The sequence below is a fragment of the Mobula hypostoma genome, chromosome 4 (assembly GCF_963921235.1).
Source record: "Mobula hypostoma chromosome 4, sMobHyp1.1, whole genome shotgun sequence".
Lineage (NCBI taxonomy): Eukaryota > Metazoa > Chordata > Chondrichthyes > Myliobatiformes > Myliobatidae > Mobula > Mobula hypostoma.
The window spans coordinates 148315097-148339153 of NC_086100.1; the positions used below are offsets into that span (position 1 = coordinate 148315097).

At 41.8% G+C, this 24057-nt stretch overlaps 1 protein-coding gene across 5 annotated transcripts in view; it reads left to right on the forward strand.

Moving 5' to 3' along the window:
• LOC134345661 (serine/threonine-protein phosphatase 2A 55 kDa regulatory subunit B gamma isoform) overlaps positions 1–24057 on the forward strand; it is a 303919-nt gene that overhangs the window by 77992 nt on the left and 201870 nt on the right. The window contains exons 1-2 of one of the 5 annotated variants that reach the window (XM_063046681.1): positions 11776–11977; positions 12232–12339. The exons of 3 other annotated variants lie outside the window; for them this stretch is intronic. In XM_063046681.1, coding sequence (XP_062902751.1) covers positions 12270–12339 — 70 coding nt within the window. In that variant the 5' untranslated portion in view covers positions 11776–11977; positions 12232–12269. Of the gene's footprint in view, positions 1–11775; positions 11978–12231; positions 12340–24057 lie in introns of those variants that run through there. One more of the 5 variants, XM_063046680.1, reaches the window with a different exon arrangement.

Below are 24057 nucleotides of genomic sequence, written 5' to 3' on the forward strand. Positions count from 1 at the left end.
TACCTTGACTTTAGCCTGCCCAATATCTTAGTCTACAGATCAGCCCTGATAAATTTAATTTCCCCCCACAGCTGAATGCTGCCCTTTTCTGTTGGCAGCTGATGCTTGGTGGATCACTAGACTCCAAGCCACTGAGTGGAAATGTATGCTCACGCTCCAGTGTCAAACTGTCAGAGAAAATGTGATCTCAGTTGCTCTGTGAATGTAAAATATCCTGTACCAATACCCTGACGAGCAGCACAGGAGGAATCTCCATGGTCCTCGCCAATATGCAGTATATCGTCCTCTGGCAGCACAGGAGGAATCTCCATGGTCCTCGCCAATATGCAGTATATCGTCCTCTGGCAGCACAGGAGGAATCTCCATGGTTCTCGCCAATATGCAGTATATCGTCCTCTGGCAGCACAGGAGGAACCTCCATGGTCCTCGCCAATATGCAGTATATCGACCTCTGGCGGCACTGGAGGCATCTCCATGGTCCTCGCCAATATGCAGTATATCGTCCTCTGGCAGCACAGGAGGAATCTCCATGGTTCTCGCCAATATGCAGTATATCGTCCTCTGGCAGCACAGGAGGAATCTCCATGGTCCTCGCCAATATGCAGTATATCGACCTCTGGCGGCACTGGAGGCATCTCCATGGTCCTCGCCAATATGCAGTATATCGTCCTCTGGCAGCACAGGAGGAATCTCCATGGTTCTCGCCAATATGCAGTATATCGTCCTCTGGCAGCACAGGAGGAACCTCCATGGTCCTCGCCAATATGCAGTATATCGACCTCTGGCGGCACTGGAGGCATCTCCATGGTCCTCGCCAATATGCAGTATATCGTCCTCTGGCAGCACAGGAACAATGATCATCTGTCACCACCACATTTTTGTTGGTGGGAACTTGCAGCCTATGTTACAGCTATATTATATATTTAAATATTCAGGCTACTTTAAATGTCATTAGTGCATTAGAGGACAAGCTTTTCAATTAAAATCTAATTTTGTCTCTTAGCTATTTTACAAGTTAAATACTATACATAGTTCAATAGAACCAGTTTGGAGGCAGGGCTGGAGGATGGGAATATTACTGAAGACGCCAGTTGCTGATGGTGTTCAGAAATTAAACATGCCTGTAACCTGTTTTACCACATGTCCCTTAATAGTTGATAATGAAGTATGAAAGTCATAGTAAGATCCTTCAAATCCTAACTTAATCCAAGAGAATTGTTAACTTCATAACCTCCTGACGATGGCGGCATCCATTATTAAGGACCCTCATCACCCAGGAAATGCCCTCTTCTCATTGTGGCCATTGAGGAGGATGAAGTACAGGGACCTGAAGACACGCACACAATGTTTCTGGAACAGCTTCTTCCCCTCTGCCATCAACTTTCTGAATGGATAGTAAACCATATACACTACCGCACTATTGTTGTTTTTCACGCCCTTTTGGCACTACTTATTCAATTTAATTTTTCACATATAATAGATACTATTGATCCCATGGGAAATTAATGTCACAGTAGCATTAAGAGTGCACAGATATACAAATAATAGAAGAGAAGAAAGAATAAAAAAAACACTATTGTAATATAGTGTTTATTATCTATGGCAATGTAGTGCTGCAAAACAACAAATTTCATGAACATATGTCAGTGATTCTAAATCTGATTCTGATTCATAGTCTCTGGAGCATGTTGTATGACACTTAATTAGAAACGCAATTTTGAAACTTCTGCCCGTCTCTAAGTTATGACATTAATTTTGAAATGTTGTGGAAGTAAAGATTACAGTGCAAGGTTGAACTGCAATCAATGGCATTAGATGGCAAGGAGCCTTCTAATAATCAGTTTTGAGTGCATGCTGTTGTGGCAAATCCCGAGTGGTGTAAGCATGGAGAGGCAATCAATAGAGCATGTTAGAGGTCAGGGCCCTTCACCTTCATTCTGTGGGAGTTGTATCTCTGTCTCTTGGTGTCTTGCCTTGTGTTGAGGATGCCTGGAACGATGTTCAATAAGATTATTCTAATTTTAAGGTTTGATAGTTTTTTTTTGTTCAGCCTCATTGGACTTATAAATGTTATAACTCAAATCATGAAAATGGAATTGAAGAAGCCTTGAAGAAGTGGTAAAACACCCAATCTGACTGCAGTAGCAAGGTCCTGTATCCCTCAGTAACGTGGTGTCAGATACTGGTCTCTCCACAATCATGTACATTGGGTGTCATTTTGGAGCTCCTAGAAGATTGCTAGAGTCCAAAATAAGAATATTAATAGTTAGTACATAGAATATAGTGCAGCACAGGAAAGGGCCCTTTGCCCCACAAAACTAATTAAACCCAGTATCTAAATTAGTCCTTTCCATCTATGAAAGGTCACATCCCTCCAATCTTTGCTTATTTACAGTATGTGCCTCCCCTGGCAGCACATTCTAGGTGCCTTGCCCTTCACACCTCCTTTGAACTCCCCTTCCCGTGTTAAATGCATGCCCAATAGCTTTAGACATTTTGACCCCATCTACCCTACCTGCAATGGAGTGACCAGAACTGAATGCAATACTCCAGAAACAACCTAACCAGAGGTTTATAAAGCTGCAACACAACTTCCAGACTCTTGAACTCAGTGTTTTCACCAATAAAGGCAAGTGTGTCCTGTGTTTTCTTTGCCACCTTCTTGTGCAATAAATTTTGAGGAGCTTTGTATGCAGGGACATCGGTTCAAACCCAATGTTGTTGAGGGTCTTGCCATTAATAGTGTACTATCCTGGTAATTTGCTCTTCTAAAGTGTAATACCTTACATTTGGCCAGATTAAACTCCATCTGCCCATATCTGCAACTAATTTATTTCCTGCTCGATTCTTTAGTGATCTTCTACACCATCCATAAGGCCACCGATCTTGATCATCTGCAACCTTCATAACCCGCCCAGCAACATTTTCGTCCAAGTCACATCACAAGCCAGTTGATGATTCCAGTTTTTATATTGAGTATCTGCAATGGAAACTGTCTAGTCTTTGAATATTGTGGCATCAGGTTGTAAACTCATCATGTGAACTTGATGCATGTGATTCAGTGCCTTACACAATGAAAAGATATTGTAACATTTTAGATGAAAGCTAGGTTATTAACAGGCATTTCATTTTATTGTTGATTTGTAACATTTCATGTAACCTAAACTAATGTGGCACATCACAAAATATAATTTTTAAACAGAACAAGTTTATGGAGAAATTATTGACCCTTAAAGCCAATATCAAAAGACATTAGAAATCTCTATTAGCAATGGAAGTGATCAGTGGGTCAGGCATCCTCGATGGAAAGTGAAAAGGCAAAATAGTTCGGACTGGTAAAGGCTCTTAACTTGGAAAGTTAACTATTTCTCCTACCCCCTTGAGCCTATCTCTACCTGGATGTAGGAGACGAGGGAAATGGTGCTGCTACTCCAGGTGTAGATTAGCAATGCAAGTACAAATCATATTGCCTTTTGAGTGGAATTGTGTGCAACTGATGACTGTAGCTCCTCCGACAATTTGCTTGAAAGTAAAATGTGAGTCAGGGAGTGAATTTCCATGGATGAGGAAATACTTGGTGTTTAATGGTGGCAAGTTGTATACTATATAACACAACTGATGATGGCTTAACTGTCAATTAAAACATTTTTGAGTGTTGACCCAACCTGATTTTAAACCACCCAATGACATGAAAAATCACGCAGAACAAGCTATGTGTTGTTAATTTCATAGAAAATGAAACATTTCATTCCTTAAAAAAAAAGTCCGAAAAGTTATGTGGTGAGCAATAGTATTTAATTCTTGATTGGGCCAACTTTTCCTGATCTTTTAAAGTAGCTTATTTATAATGTTTTTAAGAGTTTTCTATGTGAAAATGTTCTTTATTTCTTGCTAAATTGTGCTGGTAAATTAGCGCAAATTGATGGAAATCCACATTTTAAAATGGAGGATTATAAATTCAAGGTGTTTTAATTTTTAACTTTCAGTTCTTTGGTTATTTTAACCTGCCAGTCAGATGTTACTGTCTTAAAAACAGGTGAGAAATTCTCTGTATTAATCCTTGCCGATAATGAGCATTTTGGATATCCCAACATCTTCTATGAATGTTTGCTGTAATCTTAAAACAAGACAGATCAGCTTCTCATTCTAGCTTGCATTTCCCAGAAGCTGTAACTTGTGGTTTGAGCTATCTTGTGAACTGAACATATTGCTTCAAACAACAAGAAGTTAGATTTATTGGCAAATAGTCAGCCGACCCAATCTTCGCAAGGCACAATTATGACATGCAACTTGCTGCACTTTAACACTGTAGTTTTGGAAGCTGAGTGGATTTTGTTCTTGCTTTGTTGAATCCAGTGTAAATGGGCCCATTCATCACCAAAAAAGAACCTGATTAATGGTGCAGTTGCATTTGAAGCAGCTTAATTTAGAAGGGGCATTGGAATCTTAAAGAACAAAGTCACCTGAGCATTGAAATTGTTCAAGCTTTCACAGTTGGCATGGATTTGACATGCCTCCAATTTGTTTTGCATTCATCAGCTGCAAATTTCTCTTGGTTTATTGCTACAGAGGATATTTCTGTAACTTACTGAACAGGTTTCATAATTAAGTGCATTCCATAAAATAAAGTAGAGGAATTAAGCCATTTTGTCCATCAAGCCGGCTCCACTATTTCATGATGGCTGGTCCAATTTTCCTCTCAGCTCCAGTCTCCTGCCTTCTCCCCATATCCCTTCATCCCCTGACCAATCAAGAATCTATCAACCTCTGCCTTAAATATACATAAATACTTGGCCTCCACACTGCCTGTGGCAAAGAATTCCACTGATTCACCACTCTCTGGCTAAAGAAATTCCTCCTCATCTCTGTTCTAAAAAGACGCCCCTCTATTCTGAGGCTGTGTCCTCTGGTCTTAGACTCTCCCACCGTAGGAAACATCCTCCTGTCTATGGCCATTCCAACAGACCTTTACCATTCGATAGGTTTCAATGAGGTCACCCCTCAATCTTCTGAATTCTAGTGAATATAGGCCCAGAGCCATCAAATGCTCTTAATATGACAAGCCAATCAATCCTGGAATCACTTTCGTGAATCTCCTTTGAACTCTGTCCAGAATAAAGCTTTCCAAATCAGTGTTATGATCATTGAAAGATTAGAAGACTTATGAAATTATACCCATTTGATGTAATTGGGAGAGGAAATGTTTTCTGCTGTTTAAACAGAAACAATGTATTATGTAATTAAATTTTAAAATGAAAATGATTGAACCACCAAGTTAAACGCCCTCCCAAGTACAGTAGTTTAAAAGGTCTTTCTGTTGTGTGAATCTTTTACTCAGTGTTTGTTAGTGACAGAGCACAGATGAACGCCCTTAGGCTCAGCTGGTCCACGCTGACAGAAATGCCCCATTCAATCCAGTCCCATTAGATAAACATCGGCAGGTCTGCTGGAAGTTACCCGAGTTTAACCTGGTACAGGCAGGGATGTTTGACCTCTGGTATATTTGTATCCAAATGTCAAACTATGGAACCCGACAGACTTCACTGACTGGCATGTTTAGATGTCTAGCCTTATCAAGTGAAGAAATGGAAGTGGTGGATGTAGGCAGTGGGTCCAGGCAAAAATTCAGACGAACATGGTCCCATGACAGGAAATCTATTTTTGCATGTTGTGCCAACACAACACAACAAAGTCCTATTCATTATATGGCAAATAAAGCTGATGAAGTGGGAATGAGTGAAGGGAACTACAAAGTTTGTAATTACTTGCTTTATTATCTCCCCAACACCTGGTGTGGAATTGAGTTCAGCCTTTGAAAATAACATGGCTGAATATTCATCAGAAGTCCTTGGCTTAGTAAATTTGTGTACTGAATGTCCACACAATGAAAGCATGGATGTCTCTGAGTTGGCAGATCTCAATGAACTGGAGTAATGCTGACTTTGATCTCGGTCTCCCTTGGTGTAGGAGGAGGAGGAGAAGGAGGGTGTCATCCAGAGCTGCAGATCCTGATCATACAACGGCAATTGTTGGAAGGGTTTCAGATGGTGACGAGGTGTACGGAACAGAAGAGAGATGACCCAACAACAACCTTGCACCCAACGTCATTAAGACCAAGGAATTGATTGTAGACTTCAGGATGGGGATATTGAAGCAACTCACACCAGTCTTCATAGATGCGATAACAGTGGAAAAGATACGCAGCAAAGACCCAAGCAAATTTCTACAAGTATGCCGTGGAGAGCATTCTAACTGGTTGCATCACTGTGTGGTATGGAGACACCACTGTACAGAACTGTAAAAGGCTGCAGGAAGTTGTAAACTCAGCCAGCTCCATCATGGAGAGCTCCACAACCTCCCCAGCATCGAGGACATCTTTGAAAGGCGATGCCTCAGAAACACAGCATCCATCATTAAGCACCCCCACCCCACCTTACAAATCCAATATGTGGTATGTGCTCTTTTATTGCTACAGAGGAGGTAGAGGAGCCTGAAGACACACAATCAGTGTTTCAGATATAGCTTTTCCCCTCCGTCATCAGATTTCTGAATGGACAATGCACTAACCCATGAATACCGCCTTACTATTTTACTCTGTCTTTGTACTAATTTAATTTAATCTTTAAAAAGTGTATATATTGTATTTTGCTGCAAAACAAATTTCATAATGTATATCAGTGATATGAAATCTGTTTCTGATCTTAAATATTGTCAGCTGGAGTGAAGACATTGAACTTGCCCCCTTGCAATCAAACAAGGTCCAAATACACCGGGTTCTGCTTAGTCCAGAGTAATTGCTGTATGGGATTGCCTTCTATAATTGAATGTCCATGCAATTATAATTGCTGGTGAGATAGACAATATAATGGTGTATTTTACTTGACGTTAGGAGAAATTGCAAGAGTTGAAATGAAGCCTAGGAAATAGTCCATGGTTTCAGGAAAGGTGGGAGGAAATGAGTTGTATTTCTCTGAAGGCTTTGGGACCTGTTAATCTTAAATATCCAAGACCCCTTAGTTAAAAATGACTTTCATTAAATTTCAAGTTTGCTTTGGAATATCTTTTCTATTTATGTTTTTCATTTTCGAAAATGGCTGCTGTTTGTTCTCTGGAAAAATTGATTAGTTTTTTCAAATTGAAATTGGTCATAGAATCACGGCTTCATCAGAGGCCATTTAGCCCACTTCGTTAATGCTGCCTCCAAGAAATACTATATCTCAATCCCATTTACTGATGATAGTTTAGCATACTTCTATCACCATGTGTAATAGACAGTATATTCCAAACATAAAAGCAAAAATATGTATTTACTGTCATCAGGTGTCCAATCAGATTGGAGATTCAAGCAAGAATTTTTGACTCTGGATTATGTATTGGCTTCCACACTAACTCATCAGGGTGGTGCATAATTTAAATGAGCTGCTGGAAATAGTGGTTGAGATGGGTATAATTAGCAATGTTTAAAAGCCGTCTCGGTAAGTACATAGGAGGTTTAAAGGGCTGTTGGCCAAAAGCAGGCAGATGGCACTCATTCCTTAGGCAATACAGTAGGCATGGATGAGTTGGGGTCAAAGAATCTCTGACTCTACACAGGTAGTAGCAGGACCCTGCACAGTGATCTGCAAAGAGATCTGAGGATCAAAATCTATGGTTCCCATAAAGAAGCTACATTGGCTCATGGGATGGCAAAGATGTGTCCAGCTTCCTTGCTCTTGTTAGCCAGGGTACTGAGTTTGAGTTTGGAAGGTACATTGCAGCTTTATTAAAACTCTTGTCAAACTGCTATTTGCCTACGCAGTCAGGAAGGACTTGTTTAATTAGTTCTGGACAACTTCAAGGACTCAAGGGAGTGTTGCTGTGCTGTACTGAGATTAATGTAAGCAAAACCACTGATGGTTTAGTACCCGAGGCACCCCTGCATAACATCGCCAGCCCATGCATTATTGCTGTGCTGTGCTGTACCGAGATTAATGTAAGCAAAACCTCTGATGGTTTAGTACCTGAGGCACCCCTGCATAACATCGCCAGCCCATGCATTATTGCATGTGAATCTACCATTTGTATGATGATTAGTGTTCTTTACATTTGTGAGCTTCTGTGGTCCAAACATAAAAAGATGGTTTGAATCCAGCATGTACGTGAGGAGTAAAATTCTTTACTTTACGTCTCTGTTCAAATGTGCAATTATAGTAATTTATAATAAATATTTTGTACAACAAGACAGTCAATATAACATAGAAATACAGTTTATGTCAGCATGAATTTAATCAGTCTGATGGCCTGGTGGAAGGAGCAGTCCTGGAGCCTGTTGCTCCTGGATTTTATGCTGTGGTATAGTTTCCCGGATGGTAATAGCTGGAACAGTTTGTGGTTGGGTGGCTCGGGTCCCCAATGATCCTTCAGGCCCTTTTTTACATGCCTGTCTTTGTAAATGTTCTGAATAGTGGGAAATTCACATCTGCAGATGCGCTGGGCTGTCCGCACCACTCTCTGCAGAGTCCTGCCATTAAGGGAAGTATAGTTCCCATACCATGCAGTGATGCAGCGATGAGGAGTTCAGCAGATGCTGAAAATTCAAGCAACACACATCAAAGTTGCTGGTGAATGCAGCAGGTCAGGCAGCATCTCTAGGAAGAGGTGCAGTTGCTGCCTGGCTTGCTGCGTTCACCAGCAACTTTGAATGATGCAGCCAGTCAGGATGCTCTCAATCGTGCCACTACAGAAAGTTCTTAGAATCTGAGGGGCCATACCAAACTACTCCAACCATCTGAGGTGAAAAAGGCACTGTTGTGCCTTTTTCACCACACAGCTGGTATGTACAGACCATGTGAGGTCCTCAGTGATGTTTATGCTGAGGAACATAAAGCTGTTCACCCTCTCAACCCCAGATCCATTGATGTCAATAGGGATTAGTCTGTCTTCATTCCTCCTGTAGTCCGCAACCTGCTCCTTTGTTTTTGCGACATTGAGGGAGATTAGATTATGAGGATACTCAGTCCTCGTTTATTGTCATTTAGAAATCCATGCATTAAAAAATGATACAACGTTCCTCCAGAATGATATCACAAGAAAACACAGGACAAACCAAGACTAAAACTGACAAAACCCCATAATTATAACATAGTTAAAACAGTGCAAAGCAATACCATAATTTGATAAAGAGCAGACCATGAGCACGGTTTAAAAAAAAAGTCTCAAAGTCCCGATAGCCTCATCATCTCACGCAGGCGGCAGAAGGGAGAAACTCTCCCTGCCATGAACCTCCACGCGCCGCAAACTTGCCGATGCAGCGCCCTGGAAGCACCCGACCACAGCGGACTCTTTAAGTCCGTCTGAAAACTTCGAGCCTCCGACCAGCCCCTCCGACACAGCCTCTCCGAGCACCATCCTCTGCCGAGCGCTTCGACCCTGTGCCGGCCGCCGAGCAACAAGCAAAGCCGAGGACTCAGGGCCTTCCCCTCCGGAGATTCTGGACCACACAGTAGCAGCAGCAGCAAAGCAGGCATTTCAGAAATTTCACCAGATGTTCCTCCGTGCTTTCACATCCGTCTCCATCAAATCAGGATTGTGCATGGCACCCTACTTGACAAATAACAGACATCACCACCAGAGTGGCTGCTGCGAGCTGTGTTGTGCCGCCATCTTCTTGAGGTTGTTTTCTTGACACCACTTTGATGACTTCCTCTCTGCAGGCAATCTCATTATTATTTGAGATTACGCCAATCAGTGTAGTGTCAGCTGTAAATTTAATTAGCAGATTGGAGCTGTGGATGGCGACACAGTCATGAGTATACAGAGAGTAAAGGAGGGGGTTAGTACACAGCCCTGAGGGGCACCTGTGTTGAGGGTCAGAGGGGCAGAGGTGAGGGAGCCCACTCTTACCACCTGCCGGCGATCTGGCAGGAAGTCCAGGATCCAGCTGCACAAGGCAGGGTGAAGGCCAAGGTCTTTGAGCTTCTTTTCGAGCCTGGAGGGAATTATGGTGTTGAATGCTGAACTGTAGTCCAAGAACAGCATTCTCACATAAGCATTCCTGCTCTCCAGATGTGTACGGATGGTGTGTAGAGCTGTGGCTCTTGTGTCATCTGTCGATCGGTTGTGTCGGTAGGTGAATTGTAGGGGGTTCAGTGCAGATGGCAGCGTGCTGCAGATGTAGTCCTTGACCAGTCTCTCAAAGAACTTGCTTATTGTTGAGGTGAGTGCGACAGGATGCCAATCGTTCAGACATGTTACCTTGGTCTTTTTAGGTACAGGGACAATGTTGGATATTTTGAAGCAGAAGAGCACTCTACGCTGGCAGAGGGAGAGATTAAAAATGTCTGTAAACACACCTGCCAGTTGTGTCGTGCATATCCTGCGTCCTTGCCCTGGGATGCTGTCTGGTCCTGCAGCCTTGCGACTGTCCACCTGTTGGAAACACCTGTGTACTTCGGCCTCAGAGATGACCAACCTGCCGGTCACATCATCTGCAGGTCTCCTCAGGGGTTCAGTATTGGTGACGTTGAATCAAGAGTAGAAAAAAAAATTTAGCTTGTCTGGGAGAGAGGCATCGATGTTAGAAACTCCACTGCATTTAGCTTTGAAGTTTGCGATGGCGTGCAGATCTTGCCATAAGCTGCGTGTGTTGTTGGTGGAAAGGTGAGTCTGAATCTTGTCTCTATTGTTGTTTCACTGCTATGATGACTGTGCAGATCATAACTACATTTCTTGAGTTCATGTTGGTCACTGGCAATGTAAGCTCTGTGTCGTGCAGTAAGTGCTGCTCGCACGGAACTGTTGATCCAGGATTTCTGATTTGGGAAGACTCTGACCAATTTCTGAGGGACAACATTCTCGATGTACTTCCGGATGAAACTCGTGACCCCATCCGCGAACTAGGAGACATCCTCATCGTGGAAGACATTCCAGTCGATGTCATCAAAGCAGTCCTGCAGCGTGGAGGCTGATTGGTCGGACCAACAGTCGACCGCTGTAACTGCGGCCACCTCTTGTTTCAGCGTCTGCATGTACTTCGGCACCAGAAAAAAGGAGGAGTGATCTGATTTTCCAAATGGAGGGCGAAAGAGCACTTTGTAAGTGTTGCGGAAGGGAGAGTAGCAGTGGTTGAGTTTCACTTTGAGAATAAGTGTTAGACCTACACCATGAATGTAAAATAGCATTAATTGCTTTGGGCTGAGTAAATTTTTCATTGTTTTGTAACGCCAGAGCTCTGCTTTAAAGTCTTAATTATTTCATTAAAAATATTCGGAGTAATTTTACCTACACTATGACCATGCTGATGTCAGAAGTGAGGTTTTACTGTAATTAAAATAAAGTTCCAGAAATCTTATCCTTTTTGCTTTACTTGATGATGTTATTAATTTTTAAAATCGGTTTTGGCCTGAACCTAAAATGTACTACAACTTGATATCAACAGGCTTTAAACAGGACCGACTGACAAAATTCCAGCTTTGATAATTTCAATGGTTTCAGCATTGTTTTCGCACTCTGGCTGATAATTGAAGCAAACTGTTGAACCTGTTGTGCTGATCTCTCCTTCTCCTTCTTCTTCTCTTCTGTTCTCCCCGCCCCCCATATTTTTGTTAATAACATGTGTTATTAGGACCAACAGCACGGAGTATTTTTACTCAGCCGCTGAATTATAATGCAATATCTTCCTTTAATCACCTGCATTGCCATATTTCATCTCCCAGAAATGCGGACTAACATGGTTGGATGCTGACAGCATGACTGGGAGGAGCTTGCCCTGATGCAGCCTGCACATACGATAGCAGCAGCAGCCGCCACACCGCTTTACTGAGTCTCCACAGGCAGCTAATGCAGCAGAGCACTTGGATTCCAAGTGCTGCTCAAACCTGCCACTTCCTCAGCAATTGTTTTAGGATTCTGCGGCAGTACTCGAACATATTCTGCACAGGATTTTGTGTGGGGAGTTCCTGACTGAAAGATTGGCCCTTTTCACTGCAGAAGTGTTACGGTACTGTGAAACGCCCCCTCTACAATAGACCACCTTTTGCTTGATTTTTTTTTGACACTGTCACTTTGGCAGCTATTTTCTCCTCATTTCTCTTTCCCTTTTGGCTTTTTGTTTTAAACTATTTTTTTTGTAAAGCTGTGCTGCATCACTAAACCACATTATGCTGTGCCCTGCACCCTTTGCCTTCCTCCTCCACCTCTGCTAGGCAGTGGGAGTATGGATGCTGCTGTTGTGACGACCTCTCCTTCTTTTAGTCCACTGCGGATCGGCATGCTGAATAATCCTGCTGTCAATGGGTGAGGACATTGATGCACGAAAAATCAACAACAGCTTCCTTCGAGACCATAACTATGTGACAGAAGGTATTGTATTTTTCATTTTATTTTAATTCTATAGCTTTTTAACCTCCACTAATAATTTACAATGCATTCAAGAGTTGACTGTAATCTTGCAGAATAGCAGCAGGATCAGTGAAGTCATGTGTTGAATACCTTATCAGATCAGAAATGAAGTAATGAGTCAGCAGATTTTCTTCAAATGTTCACCAGGGAGAAACCTTTCAAATGCTGTTTAAAAGAAAAACCTGAGCAGGGTACAAAAAAGCTTCGTCCTGATTTAGTTGAATTTTTAAATCGGATGTTAAATGTTGCCTCCTCTGACCTGTACTTGATAGAGGCCTATCCCTTTAGAACTCACATTTGGAAATGTGTATTTTCTAGTTTTATGTCATGAATTTTGTCAATGTTTAGACTGCAGAGATTTGGCTCACTTGAGGGCTCCTCTACTTTGACATTTTAATTGAGGCTACTGTTCATTTTTGTCAGGTTTCTCAGTAGTAAGAGCTTTGAACAAAAGCTGTAATAAAAGACAATACTAGATCACTGTGGTGTGGTTTTTCTGTTTCTCTAGGTAACACAAAATGATGTGAAATGTTAAATTCTAAAATTGTTGTAAAAGTCTGTGGGTTACTTTGTGGTAATTTTTTTTTCCGATTCGTTAGAAATCTGTTGCATCTATGTTTGTTCTTAACTATGAATTTGCCCAAAAATCTGTTGTGTGGCAGTACTAATTTGTCTCATTGAAGATGGGATGTACTTTCATGCACTTAGTGTTTCATTTCTGGTGTGACTTGCTGATGAGATGAAACCCACAGGCTAGGCGCTGCTTTCCAAACAGGGGAGTTTCGAGCCTTGGTTGCTCTTGCACGCCTCCTTGTGGCCAGAGTGAAGAAAGAGATGCTTGTTTTCTTCAGAAACAAGCAGGAAGAGAAAGGTAATAAATGGATTTAATGAAGTTCTCCATCAATATCAAAGTATTTTAAACTGGGAATTGGTGAGGAAAGTGTACAATTCTAAGTTGTGTAGGATTGAGAATATTGATTGATTTGATGCCGCTGTGTAACTGGATGCCTGTTATTAGGCTCAGTGTTTCTTTGTTTAGGTGGCATCTTTTACCAATGTGTTCAAACTTTCATCCCATTGTATTGCAGTTGGAGAGGGATGAGCCTAATATCCTGCTTCTAACATAATGGCCAAGTATTTTGGCTAAAATGAAAAATTGTCCAGAGATGAGACTGTTGTGATAGACTAAAACTGAGCCACGAGGAAGTTGTAATTGGGAAGTATAGAAGCCTTGTTTGACACAGCCAACTTCCAGGAGAAAGACAGTCTGGGTTGATCCAGGAGAATCTCATTCTCCCGGTATGTCTTATACTTCAACACAAGGTATAAACAAGTAACTACTTAATCTACTTAAACTACTTAACCTAATCGACTTTAACATTTGTGATGGGTAAATTTACAGAATTATATTTACAATGGTAGCACATCCCAACTGGCAAAACTTCTTTTAATATTTATTACAGGTGTCTGTTCCAAAAACCTCTGGGTACATACTCCAGACACTCAAAATATACCCATTTTGTTGCAGTGTTGAAGGATGGCTTCAGGAATATCCAACTAACCAGGAAGTTAAATGACAGAGCAGATCTCTCCTGAACTGTGCCCTAATGTGCCGATAGCAGAAACATTAATTGATTGTCTTCCATGTAGTTTCATTGGGACCAAATCAAAATGTCCCATACAAATAATTGGTTTCACTAGCCACAATGTATCAGTTGGAAGTTAAATTATGTACAGATTTTATTTTCTGAAGATTTTTGGTTCTTATTTCAGTTAATTGTCACAACTACAGAATGATCTCTAATGGAGACAATATACTTGGTTGTAATCCAAATGTTATGTCCATTCTAGAAATAACTTCAGTTGGGCAAACTACTATAATGTGCAACATTCTGCTCAATCATTCAACATGTATCCACAAGTAATTATACATATAATCTAGCAACATTATTTAAAGTAAAGGATCAGAGGTAGGAAGAGCAATCCTGGAGAAGTGTGTGTGTGTGGCAAAAGTTTGGCAACAAACTTCCTTAGAGTCAGTAGCAACTGAAGGCATGGCCACGAGTGTCAGAAGATCATAGGCTGTAGGGCTGTCTCACTGTAGATCAGTGCCTTGTAGAGCTGGAAGAGATTGGTATCTGTGTAGCATGAGGAATTTTGTAGAGCTGGATGAGTGTGGTATCAGTGCAGCATGTACTTTGTTCAGCTGAAAGACTATGGTATCAGTGTAGCATGAGGTGTTTTGCAATGCTGGAAGAGGATGGTGTCAGTGTAGCGTGGGGAGTTTTGACACTTCAGTGACAAAGTTGCAATATCTGTTTAAATTTTCCTTTAACATATGCCCACCTTTATGAATACCATAGCTTTTGGGAAGACATGTTTTATCTGGTGAGGAATAGCCCACATTTTCCCATAGAGATCCTAGAGAAAAACCTACAAGCCTTAAAATAAATAGTAATGCAAGTGCTTTCATTTGTGCTTAACAGCTTGGAGTTGCTGTGTGACATTGTCTGAAAGGACAGAATATGGATATAAAGTTGAGATGCTTTGCTTCATATGAAATGAGAAGGAATTTTTAGCTGTGATACATAATATAAATAAAATGGCTAAATTAAGTAAGTAGTACAAGAACAGGAAAAAAAAGTAGTGAGGTAGTGTTCATGGGCTCTGTTCAGAAATTGGATGCCAGAGGGGAAGAAGCTGGTCCTGAATTGTTGAATGCCTTCAGACTTCTATACCTCCTTCCTGATGGGAGGAATGAGAAGATAGCATGTCCTGGGTGATGGGGGTCCTTAATGATGAGTGTCACCTTTCTGAGACACCCATCCTTGAAGATGTCCTGCATACTACAGAGACTAGTGTCCATGATGGAGCCGTCTAATTTTACAACTCTTTGCCGCTTACTTCGAACCTGTGCTTTTGGGTTTATCAATTTAAGTCTGTAAAATGTAGATCATCTTATAGCTGCATTTGGTGCCTTTTGCTATGGTATGTTTTTGTCAGCTTTGAGCTGTTCTTTATTCCTTCAGTAAAATGCTAAATATTCGGTATCTGAAATGGAAAGTGACCTTTTGAGAGTGAGGAAACATCTGTATGGCTTGTCCAAAGGTAATGGTGCCATATGTTTTGTTATGAACAGCATATCCAGTAGAGCCCTTCAAATAACTAAGTATTGTACTAAGTGCAGTTTGAAATGATTTTCTGCTTTATTTTTTGCTGCTCATAGAGAAGCAGTTCAGTTCTTGTTGAGGTGGATTGCCATACTTAGTAATGACTCTGCAGATTGCAATACTGGGTGATGAAAAGCATTGACTGCATTAATGATATATTTCCAATTCAATGTGAGAGTTATTGGTTTCAGGATTCAGATAGGACTAATCTCAAATTACAGCCCGAGATACTGTAAATGGAGTGTATTCATCTGATAATGGATGTCTTGGGATTAGTCTCCATAATGAATTCTAGCGGTGCACAGACCATTGTAGGCCATGTCACATTGTTGACCAGCTTTGCTGAATTATTAATTCGTTACAGATGTTGGTTTTAACACTCTCCTCAAATAGTTCAGTATCAGTTGCTTTTGCTGTGTAAGTGTCTACCACAAAACATTACAGATGAATTGAAGGGTGGAAAAACTGTCCTGCAATTTCAACTAATCAGTTTCTGTAAACTCTCACATTGATTTATAATTGCTCAGTTTGCCCAGGTTATATCGTCAGAAAAACACTTGGCTTTTTCAACTCTTAATTGCGGAGACTGCATTTTTTTGTAGTTAGTCCTTGACTACTCTGCAAACTTGGGAACAAAAGTATTCTCATTGATTCTGTATACAAATAACGTAAACTTACTGATGTAAGCAACAATGCTCTGTGGGACTGTAACATTTTTTTTCTAAGTAAAAAAAAATGCAAGCCATGAAGCAATTGTGCAATTAACTTGTACTTCTAAGTGAGAACTTCTGTTTCTCAGTGGTGTGTACAAAGCCTTGGTGTCTGGTAATTGGCCAGAAATTGTAGCAGTTGAATTGGTCTTGCTTACTTGGTGTCCCCTGGCCAAAAAAAGGAATAAGTCTGTGTTGTTGCTCGTTGTTGCTGTGTAGGTAGGGGGCAGAGATCAAGCATCGAGATGCCATTATGACAACTCTATGATAGCTGTGGATTTTGCTTTCATTGATTTCCACAGCCTGCTTGTAGACCATATTGCTGTCACCCTAATCTTGCAGTTTATGGCTTGATTTCCTAGAAATCATTATAGACACGTGCCCAGGCACCTGTAGGGTACAATTCTGTAGTGATTTGGCGGAAAGCATGCAATGAACCTAGCATCATGAAAAGACGTGATGCCTGATCCAGCAGTAAATGGTTCTGGTCTGTTTGCTCCGAAAGAAAGCTCCAAATGGGATTGTTATCATTAAAGACCTTTGTGATCTCTTCATAGCAAATTGCATTGCAGTGTGAGTGGTGAAGTGGATTGTGATGGTGGTCAGTATAAGTCAGTAAGTTTGCAGGTATTATGAAAAATGGTGGCTGTGGACCATGAAGGTTGTCTAAGGCTCGAGCTTGATGAAAAATTGGGCAGAGTGTTCACAGCTGGGATTTCATCATGAAAGTAAGAGGTGATGTATTTTCAGAAAGGAAACCTTCTACACTGCCAGTGTAGTGGCTCAGTGATTTGTGCTGCTGCCTTAGTGAGGTGAGCTTGATCCCAGTCTTGGGTATTGTCTATGTGCAGTTCCCACAGCTGGTGTGGTTTCCTCCAACATCCCAGAGATGTGTTTCCTACTCCCAATTGCCCCCGAGTGTTGTTGAGTAGTAAAGAGGGCATATCAGAGAGAGTAAGTTGCTAGGAAATTGAGAGCAGAGATTATACAAGTGGGATAGGCCTGGTGGACTGTGTGATGGCCTCCGCTGTCATAATAAATAAGTAGAGAGCAAATGCAGAGGGCAAGGAGAGGGAGATGAAATGTATGGTGAAATACAAGAGTTCAATAGATAGTGGAGTCCTAACCTGCATCTTCACTTCAGTTAAAATATGAGCAATGGTCATGATCTGAAGTTTCTGAATTTGACATGAACTAAAGCAGCTCTTCTGTTAACATGCTTACCCACAAAAAAGGTTCCAGATCTGACAAAAAAAATTAATTGAAGTCAATTGCTTCATTCATGAGGTGTGCTTTGTAAGATGTCTGGTGCTTCTAGCCTTTGGTGTGAAAAGATGACTTGCAGTAGGCCAGGTTGAGTTTTACGTTTCATCTCGCTCTGCTGTCATGTATATAACCTTATGGGTGTAGCATATGTGTGTGAAAGTGGTGAGGCATGTGTACTTGCTGCCCGTTATGCTGCTGATGCTTAGGGCAGCAATGAGGGTCCTCCATCTTGCTGTCCTTGGCATCGCACACAAATGTAGAAGGATTCTTCATTGAAGTTACAATACCAGTTTTGTTTGACCAGTCAGGGTTGTCAGCCTTGAGCTGAACCTCTGTATGGAGGAGTGGTGGACCACTCTTAGTCTGGCCTCTACCCTTTGACCTGTTTGGCATGGGTGGACCTACCAAGAGCCAAAGCATAAAGCTCTCCAGGTCATTGAGGGACACATATCTCATGACCGTGACAAGGTTGTGGTCCTCTTGGAGGGGAGTCATCTGTATTGAAGATCAAATAACACGGTGTGAAGTTGCTCTGAGCAGGCTGAAACTAAATTGGATCAATATGTATTGTGTTTGTAGGTGATGCAAATTTGTGGGGTTGTTGCGAGAGGAGGATAATTTGAGCCAAGGGACAGCATTGCTTTGTAAAGCCTAGTGCCAAATCAATATCACATGGAATTTAATCCTCATAATTAAGGTGGTGCACTTTTGGAGGTCTTAAAAAGGTGTAAACAATGATGGGACCCAGATAATAGTGAGGAACAAGGACCTCAGCATCCATACCCTAGAATTCCTGAAGACAGCATCATGGGTAGATTAAGGAACTTTCTTTAATTATCTAGGGCATGGAATACAAGTGGGGAGTTCCTGGTACAACTTTTAAACGTTGGTTAGGCTGCAGCTGCAGTATTGTATTCATTTCTGCGTCCTGTACTGTTGACACAGCATAGCAAGGATGTGATTATACAGGAGAGCTGCAGATAAGATTCACCATGGTGTTGTCTGGGGTGGATCATGCAATGATGAGGTTTATTTTCAATCGAGGCAGCTGAGGTGGGGTGGGAGTGAAGAGGATGAGCAGAAAGTGATACACAAAACAATTGAATAAGGTATTTAGAAACATTTTCCCATAACGTGCATAAAACAGGGTGTAAGTTAAAGGCAAGGGGTAAGATGTTCGGGGGGGGGGGGTCAGAAGTAATATTTTTACTCGGGTAGGTTGTAATCTGGAACACGTTACCTGAGTGGCTGGTGCAAGAATTTGTGTTTCAATATTGTAGAAGTATCTAGACAAGTGCTTGAATTGTCAAGGTGTGGAATGGTATAAATTAGATGTTAGTCATAGTCCCGGAGGAAATTGGTTTTCGTTACAGTTGCACCATAAATAATAAATAGTAATAGAACCATAAATAGTTAAATAGTAATATGTAAATTATGCCACTAAATTACGAAATAAGTCCAGGACCAGCCTATCGGCTGAGGGTGTCTGACCCTCCAAGGGAGGAGTTGTAAAGTTTGATGGCCACAGGCAGGAATGACTTCCTATGATGCTCTGTGCTGCATCTCGGTGGAATGAGTCTCTGGCTGAATGTACTCCTGTGCCCACCCAGTACATTATGTAGTGGATGGGAGACATTGTCCAAGATGGCATGAAACTTAGACAGCATCCTCTTTTCAGACACCACCGTGAGAGAGTCTAGTTCCATTCCCACAACATCACTGGCCTTACGAATAAGTTTGTTGATTCTGTTGGTGTCTGCTACTCTCAGCCTGCTGCCCCAGCACACAACAGCAAACATGATAGCACTGGCCACCACAGACTCGTAGAACATCCTCAGCATCATCCGGCAGATGTTAAAGGACCTCAGTCTCCTCAGGAAATAGAGACGGCTCTGACCCTTCTTGTAGACAGCCTCAGTGTTCTTTGACCAGTCCAAGGGATTGTTAAATGGGATTAGTATAAAGATTGATGTTGACATGGTGGATAGAGGGATTGTTTCTCTGCTGCTTGACTGACTTTGAATTCAGTGTTGAGAATGGAAGGCTGCAATGTGCCCAGACTGAAGATGAGTTGTTGCTCCAATTTGTATTGTTGTTCGGTCCAAGTGCAGGAAGCCACTGGCAGCTCAGTCAGGCTTGTAAATGAAGTGGGAGGCCACAGAGTACAAGAACCTTGTGTGTAAACTGAACGCAGGTGCGTTCACCCAGTCTGCATTGGGCTTTTCCAGGGCAGAGGTCAACACATGGTGAACATTGAATGCAGTACACTGGATTGGAAGATGTACAACTGAATTGCTGCTAAGAACATTTAGGTCTCCTTGTAGTGGAAAGAGAAAAATGTCGAGGGGCAGATGTGGCATCTTTGGTGGTTGCATGGGTAAGTGCTGTAAGTAGGGAGTTGGCTGGTGAGGCTCAAGATGCAGACCATTCAAGTGCAAAGGGAAATGGTCCCTTAAAATTTGGGGGAAGAAGGAAGGATTTACATTGTGGTGAAATCTGGCTAAAGGTTGTAGAAATTGTCAATGATCTGTTGCATGTAGAGGATACATTGGGGTGGTTGAAGTTCAGGGAAGGATTGAGAGCTGGGAATGTGGGAGATTATCAGGCAGGATTGACAAAATCAGTGGCTGCTGCTTACTTGGATTTTCAGACAAGGTTTGAACATGAGGCTGCTGAATATCCCTCCACAATCAGGCAGGAGGTACTGTAGCATTAGGACAAAAACTAATAAGATAGGAAACCACTTCTTCCTCCAGGCCATAGCACTACTGAGCTCCCTGTCGTCACCATCTTTTAACATGCAAGAAAAGTATCAGATATGCACCTTATTACCACAAGCAATTTAACAAATATTATTTCTGTTATGTGTGTCAGTTGTACTATGTATCATGTTGGGCACCTTGGTCTGGAGGAATGTTGTTTTGTTTGGTGGTATATGTGTATAACTGAGTGACAGTAAATTGAACTTGAGCTTAGGGTGTTAAAGGAAAGATAGCATGGTGTGAGGATTGGCTGACTAGCAGGAAGCAAAGAGTAGGATAAGCGACGTTTACTGATTGGCTGCTGGTGACGAGTGATATTCTGCAGGGTTTGGTGTTGGGATCACATTTCATGTTATACAATAAGTCAATGATTTGGATGATGGCATTAACTCTATGGCTACGTTTGCAGACGATGCAAAGACGTGGAGGGGCAGGTGGTGTGGTTGAAGCAGGAAATCTGCAGGAGGACTTGGATTAAGAGAAAGAGAAAAGAACTGGTAGATGAAATATAGTGTAGGGAAGTGTACGATCATGCACTTTGCTATAAGGAATAAAGGCGTAGACTACTTCCTAAATAGGAAGAGAATTTAGAAGTCAGAGGTGCAAAGGGACTTTGGGAGTCCTTGTGCAGATTCCCAGGGTTAACCTTTAGGTTGAGTCAGTGGTAAGGAAGGTTGCATTCACTTCCAGAGGACTAGAAAATGAAAACAAGGATGTAATGCTGTGGTTTCATAAGGTATTGGTCAGACTGAATTTGGGGAATTGAGCAGTTTTGGGCCTCTTACCTAAGAAAGGTTGTGCTGGATTTGGAGAGGGTCCAGAGGAGGTTCACAAGACTGATTCTGGGATTGAAAGGATTAACATGGTGTTGGATGACTCTGGGCCTGTACTCACTACAAGTTAGAAGAATGAGAGTGGAACCTCATTGAAACCTGCCGAATATTGAAAGACAAGATGGAGTGGACATGGCGATGATGTTTCCAAAAGTGGGGGAGTCTGGGACCGGAGGGCACAGCCTCAGAATCAAAAGATGTCCATTTTGAACAATTGAGGAACTTCTATAGCCAGCAGTTTTGGATCTGTGAAATTTATTGATACAGAGGGCTGTGGAGGCGAAGTCATTGGGCATATTTAAAACAGATATTGATGTGTTCTTGATTAGCAAAGGTTACAGGAAGAAGCCAGGAGAATGGGGTTCCAAAGGATAATAAAATCAGTCATAATGGAGTGGTGGAGCAGATGTGATGGGCTGAATGCCCCAATTATGCACCTATGTTTTATAGAAATCTGAGAGATGCAGTCAAGGGCTCGGTCAACAATAGCGGGGGGGGGGGGGTGATATTGATGCCTCCCTTCAGGAAGGAGTAAAATATTTCAGAGGCAGGTGCTCTTTGGTCTCAATGGCAAGTCATCATTAGAGTAAGTGCAATGGAGATGGGAAAATAGATTGTCATTGTAGGAAGTAAAATCAGATGGCTGTGGCAGTCTAGTGACTTGTAATGTGTGTTTGTGGCTGGCTGCATCTGAAATGTGATGACTTGATCCAGAAGAAGTCAGGGGTAGTGATTTCAGAATGAGTGCAGGAAGCAGCACCTGTACAGTCTTGTGCTGGAAGAATAACTGAGGAGAGAGTATAATTGCAACAAAGACTATTCCATTGTACTAACAAAAAGGGATGCTTGGCTTGGACTAAGTCAAGTTCACAGCGCTTCACGTTCTTCCATTGGAGAGAGTAGGTGGAGTTGAAGATAAAGTTCTTCAATGTGAGGAAAATGTTCAGGCAAGCAAATCTGTTGGTCCAGGGGAACTGGTTATGACTCTATGAAAGGAATAAGTTACAAAATGGTGGTGATGCAAGATTCTGCATCCATTGCAGAGATGACCAGGTTGGGACCAAAGAACTGGAAACTATCAAAGTGGAGGAGTGCATCAGAGAAGTGATGGATGAGGGTGGGAAGGCTCTAAACCAGGGAAGGAAAGATGGAGTCAAGGCAATAAGAAAATTGTTCAGCAGGCAGGAGCCTGGACTATACTGACGGTGCATCTTGGGCAGGAGATGGAAGAGGGCTGTGCAGGCATAGCTGAAGCAGTGTCTGGCACAAGCTGTTCTCTGGTCCTACACATCGGACCCTCCAGTCACCATTTCACATCTTTAGCATTCTACTTTGTCTATACTCTCAACCTAACTGTTCTCCTCTCGTAGCCTAAATCCCTGTCTAACATGTCCCATTGACTGAGTGATCTTACCCCACAGCAGCTTTGGTCTTAGCTGATCAAAGAGATTCTCTCTGTACTATTCAATTTCCACCAGAATCAGGTTTAATGTCATTGGCATGTATCGTGAAATTTATTTTGCAGCAGCAGTACAATGCAATATGTAATAAAAAGAAAACTATAAATTACAATAAGAAATAAAAGTTACTAGTTCAATAAGAGCAAAAAAAAGGGAATGTACATGGGTTCATTGTCTATTCAGAAATCTGCTGGTGAAGAAACTGTTCCTAAAATGTTGTGCGTCTTCAAGCTCCTGTACCACCTCCCTGATGGTAGGAATGAAAAGATGGAATGTCCTGGGTGATGGGGGAGGGGTTCTTAATAATGGATGCCAACTTTTTTGTTTAGGCATCACCTTTTGAAGATGTTCTTAGTGCTGGGGAAGCAAGTGCCCATAATGGAGCTGGCCAAGGTTTACAACTTTATGCAGCTTTTTCCTGATCCAGTGCAGTGGCTCCTTCATGTCAAACGATGCAACCAGTTCGAATGCTCTCCACAGTACATCTGTAGAAATTTGCTGGAGTTTTTGGTGATATATCAAGTCTCTTCAAGCTCCAATGAAAATTGTTGCTGTCGTACTTTTTGACAGCATCAATATATTGGGTCCAGGATAGACTTTCAGAGATGTTGGCACCCAGGAACTTAAAACTGCTGATTCCTCGATGAGGACTGGTATAAGCTCCCTCAACCTTCTCTTGTTTCTTGTTCTTACTGACATTGACTGTAAGGTTATTGTTGCGAAAGCATTCAATCAGCTGATCTACCTCACTCCTGTATGCCTCATTAAATCGGAAATTCTCCCAATAATGGTTGTGACATTGGCAAATTTACAAATGGCGTTTGAGCTTTGCCTAGCCACACGGTGACAAGTACAGAGAGCAGTGGACTCAACGTTCATGCTGATGTTGATTGTCAGCGATGTTATTTAAGATTGCACTGACTATGGTCTCCTGATGAAGAAATCAAGGATCCAGTCACAGAGAGGTCCAGAGGCCCGGGTTTTGGAACTTGTTGATTGGAACTCAGGGTATGATGGTGGTGAACACTGAGCTGTAATCAATAAACAGCTGCCTGACGTGTGTTTTGCTGTTGTCCAGATGGCCCAAGCCTGAATGGAGAGCCAGTAAGGTTAGATCTGGAGTAGAACTATTGTGAGAACTATTATACAATACAATGCATATTGTATATCATACTATTGTATCTGCTATAGTCTACCTCTGCAATTTAAAGCTAGCTTTTTACTCTCCCTTTTCTCTGACTGTCTTTAAAATAAAATGTTGTCTTGATTCTTTTTCCACAGATGCTACCTGATCTGATGTGTTCCCAGAATATTTAGTTTTATTGCCATAAGTAAAATATATTTTGTCTTACAATGTGCACTTGTACAGCTTTGTGTTGGTGGACATTATAGATTTTTTTCAGAGTTGATGAATATGAACAAAATTTGTTTCTAAATTCTTGTTTTTTGCAGATTGTTTGAGCCCCACGTGTAACCGC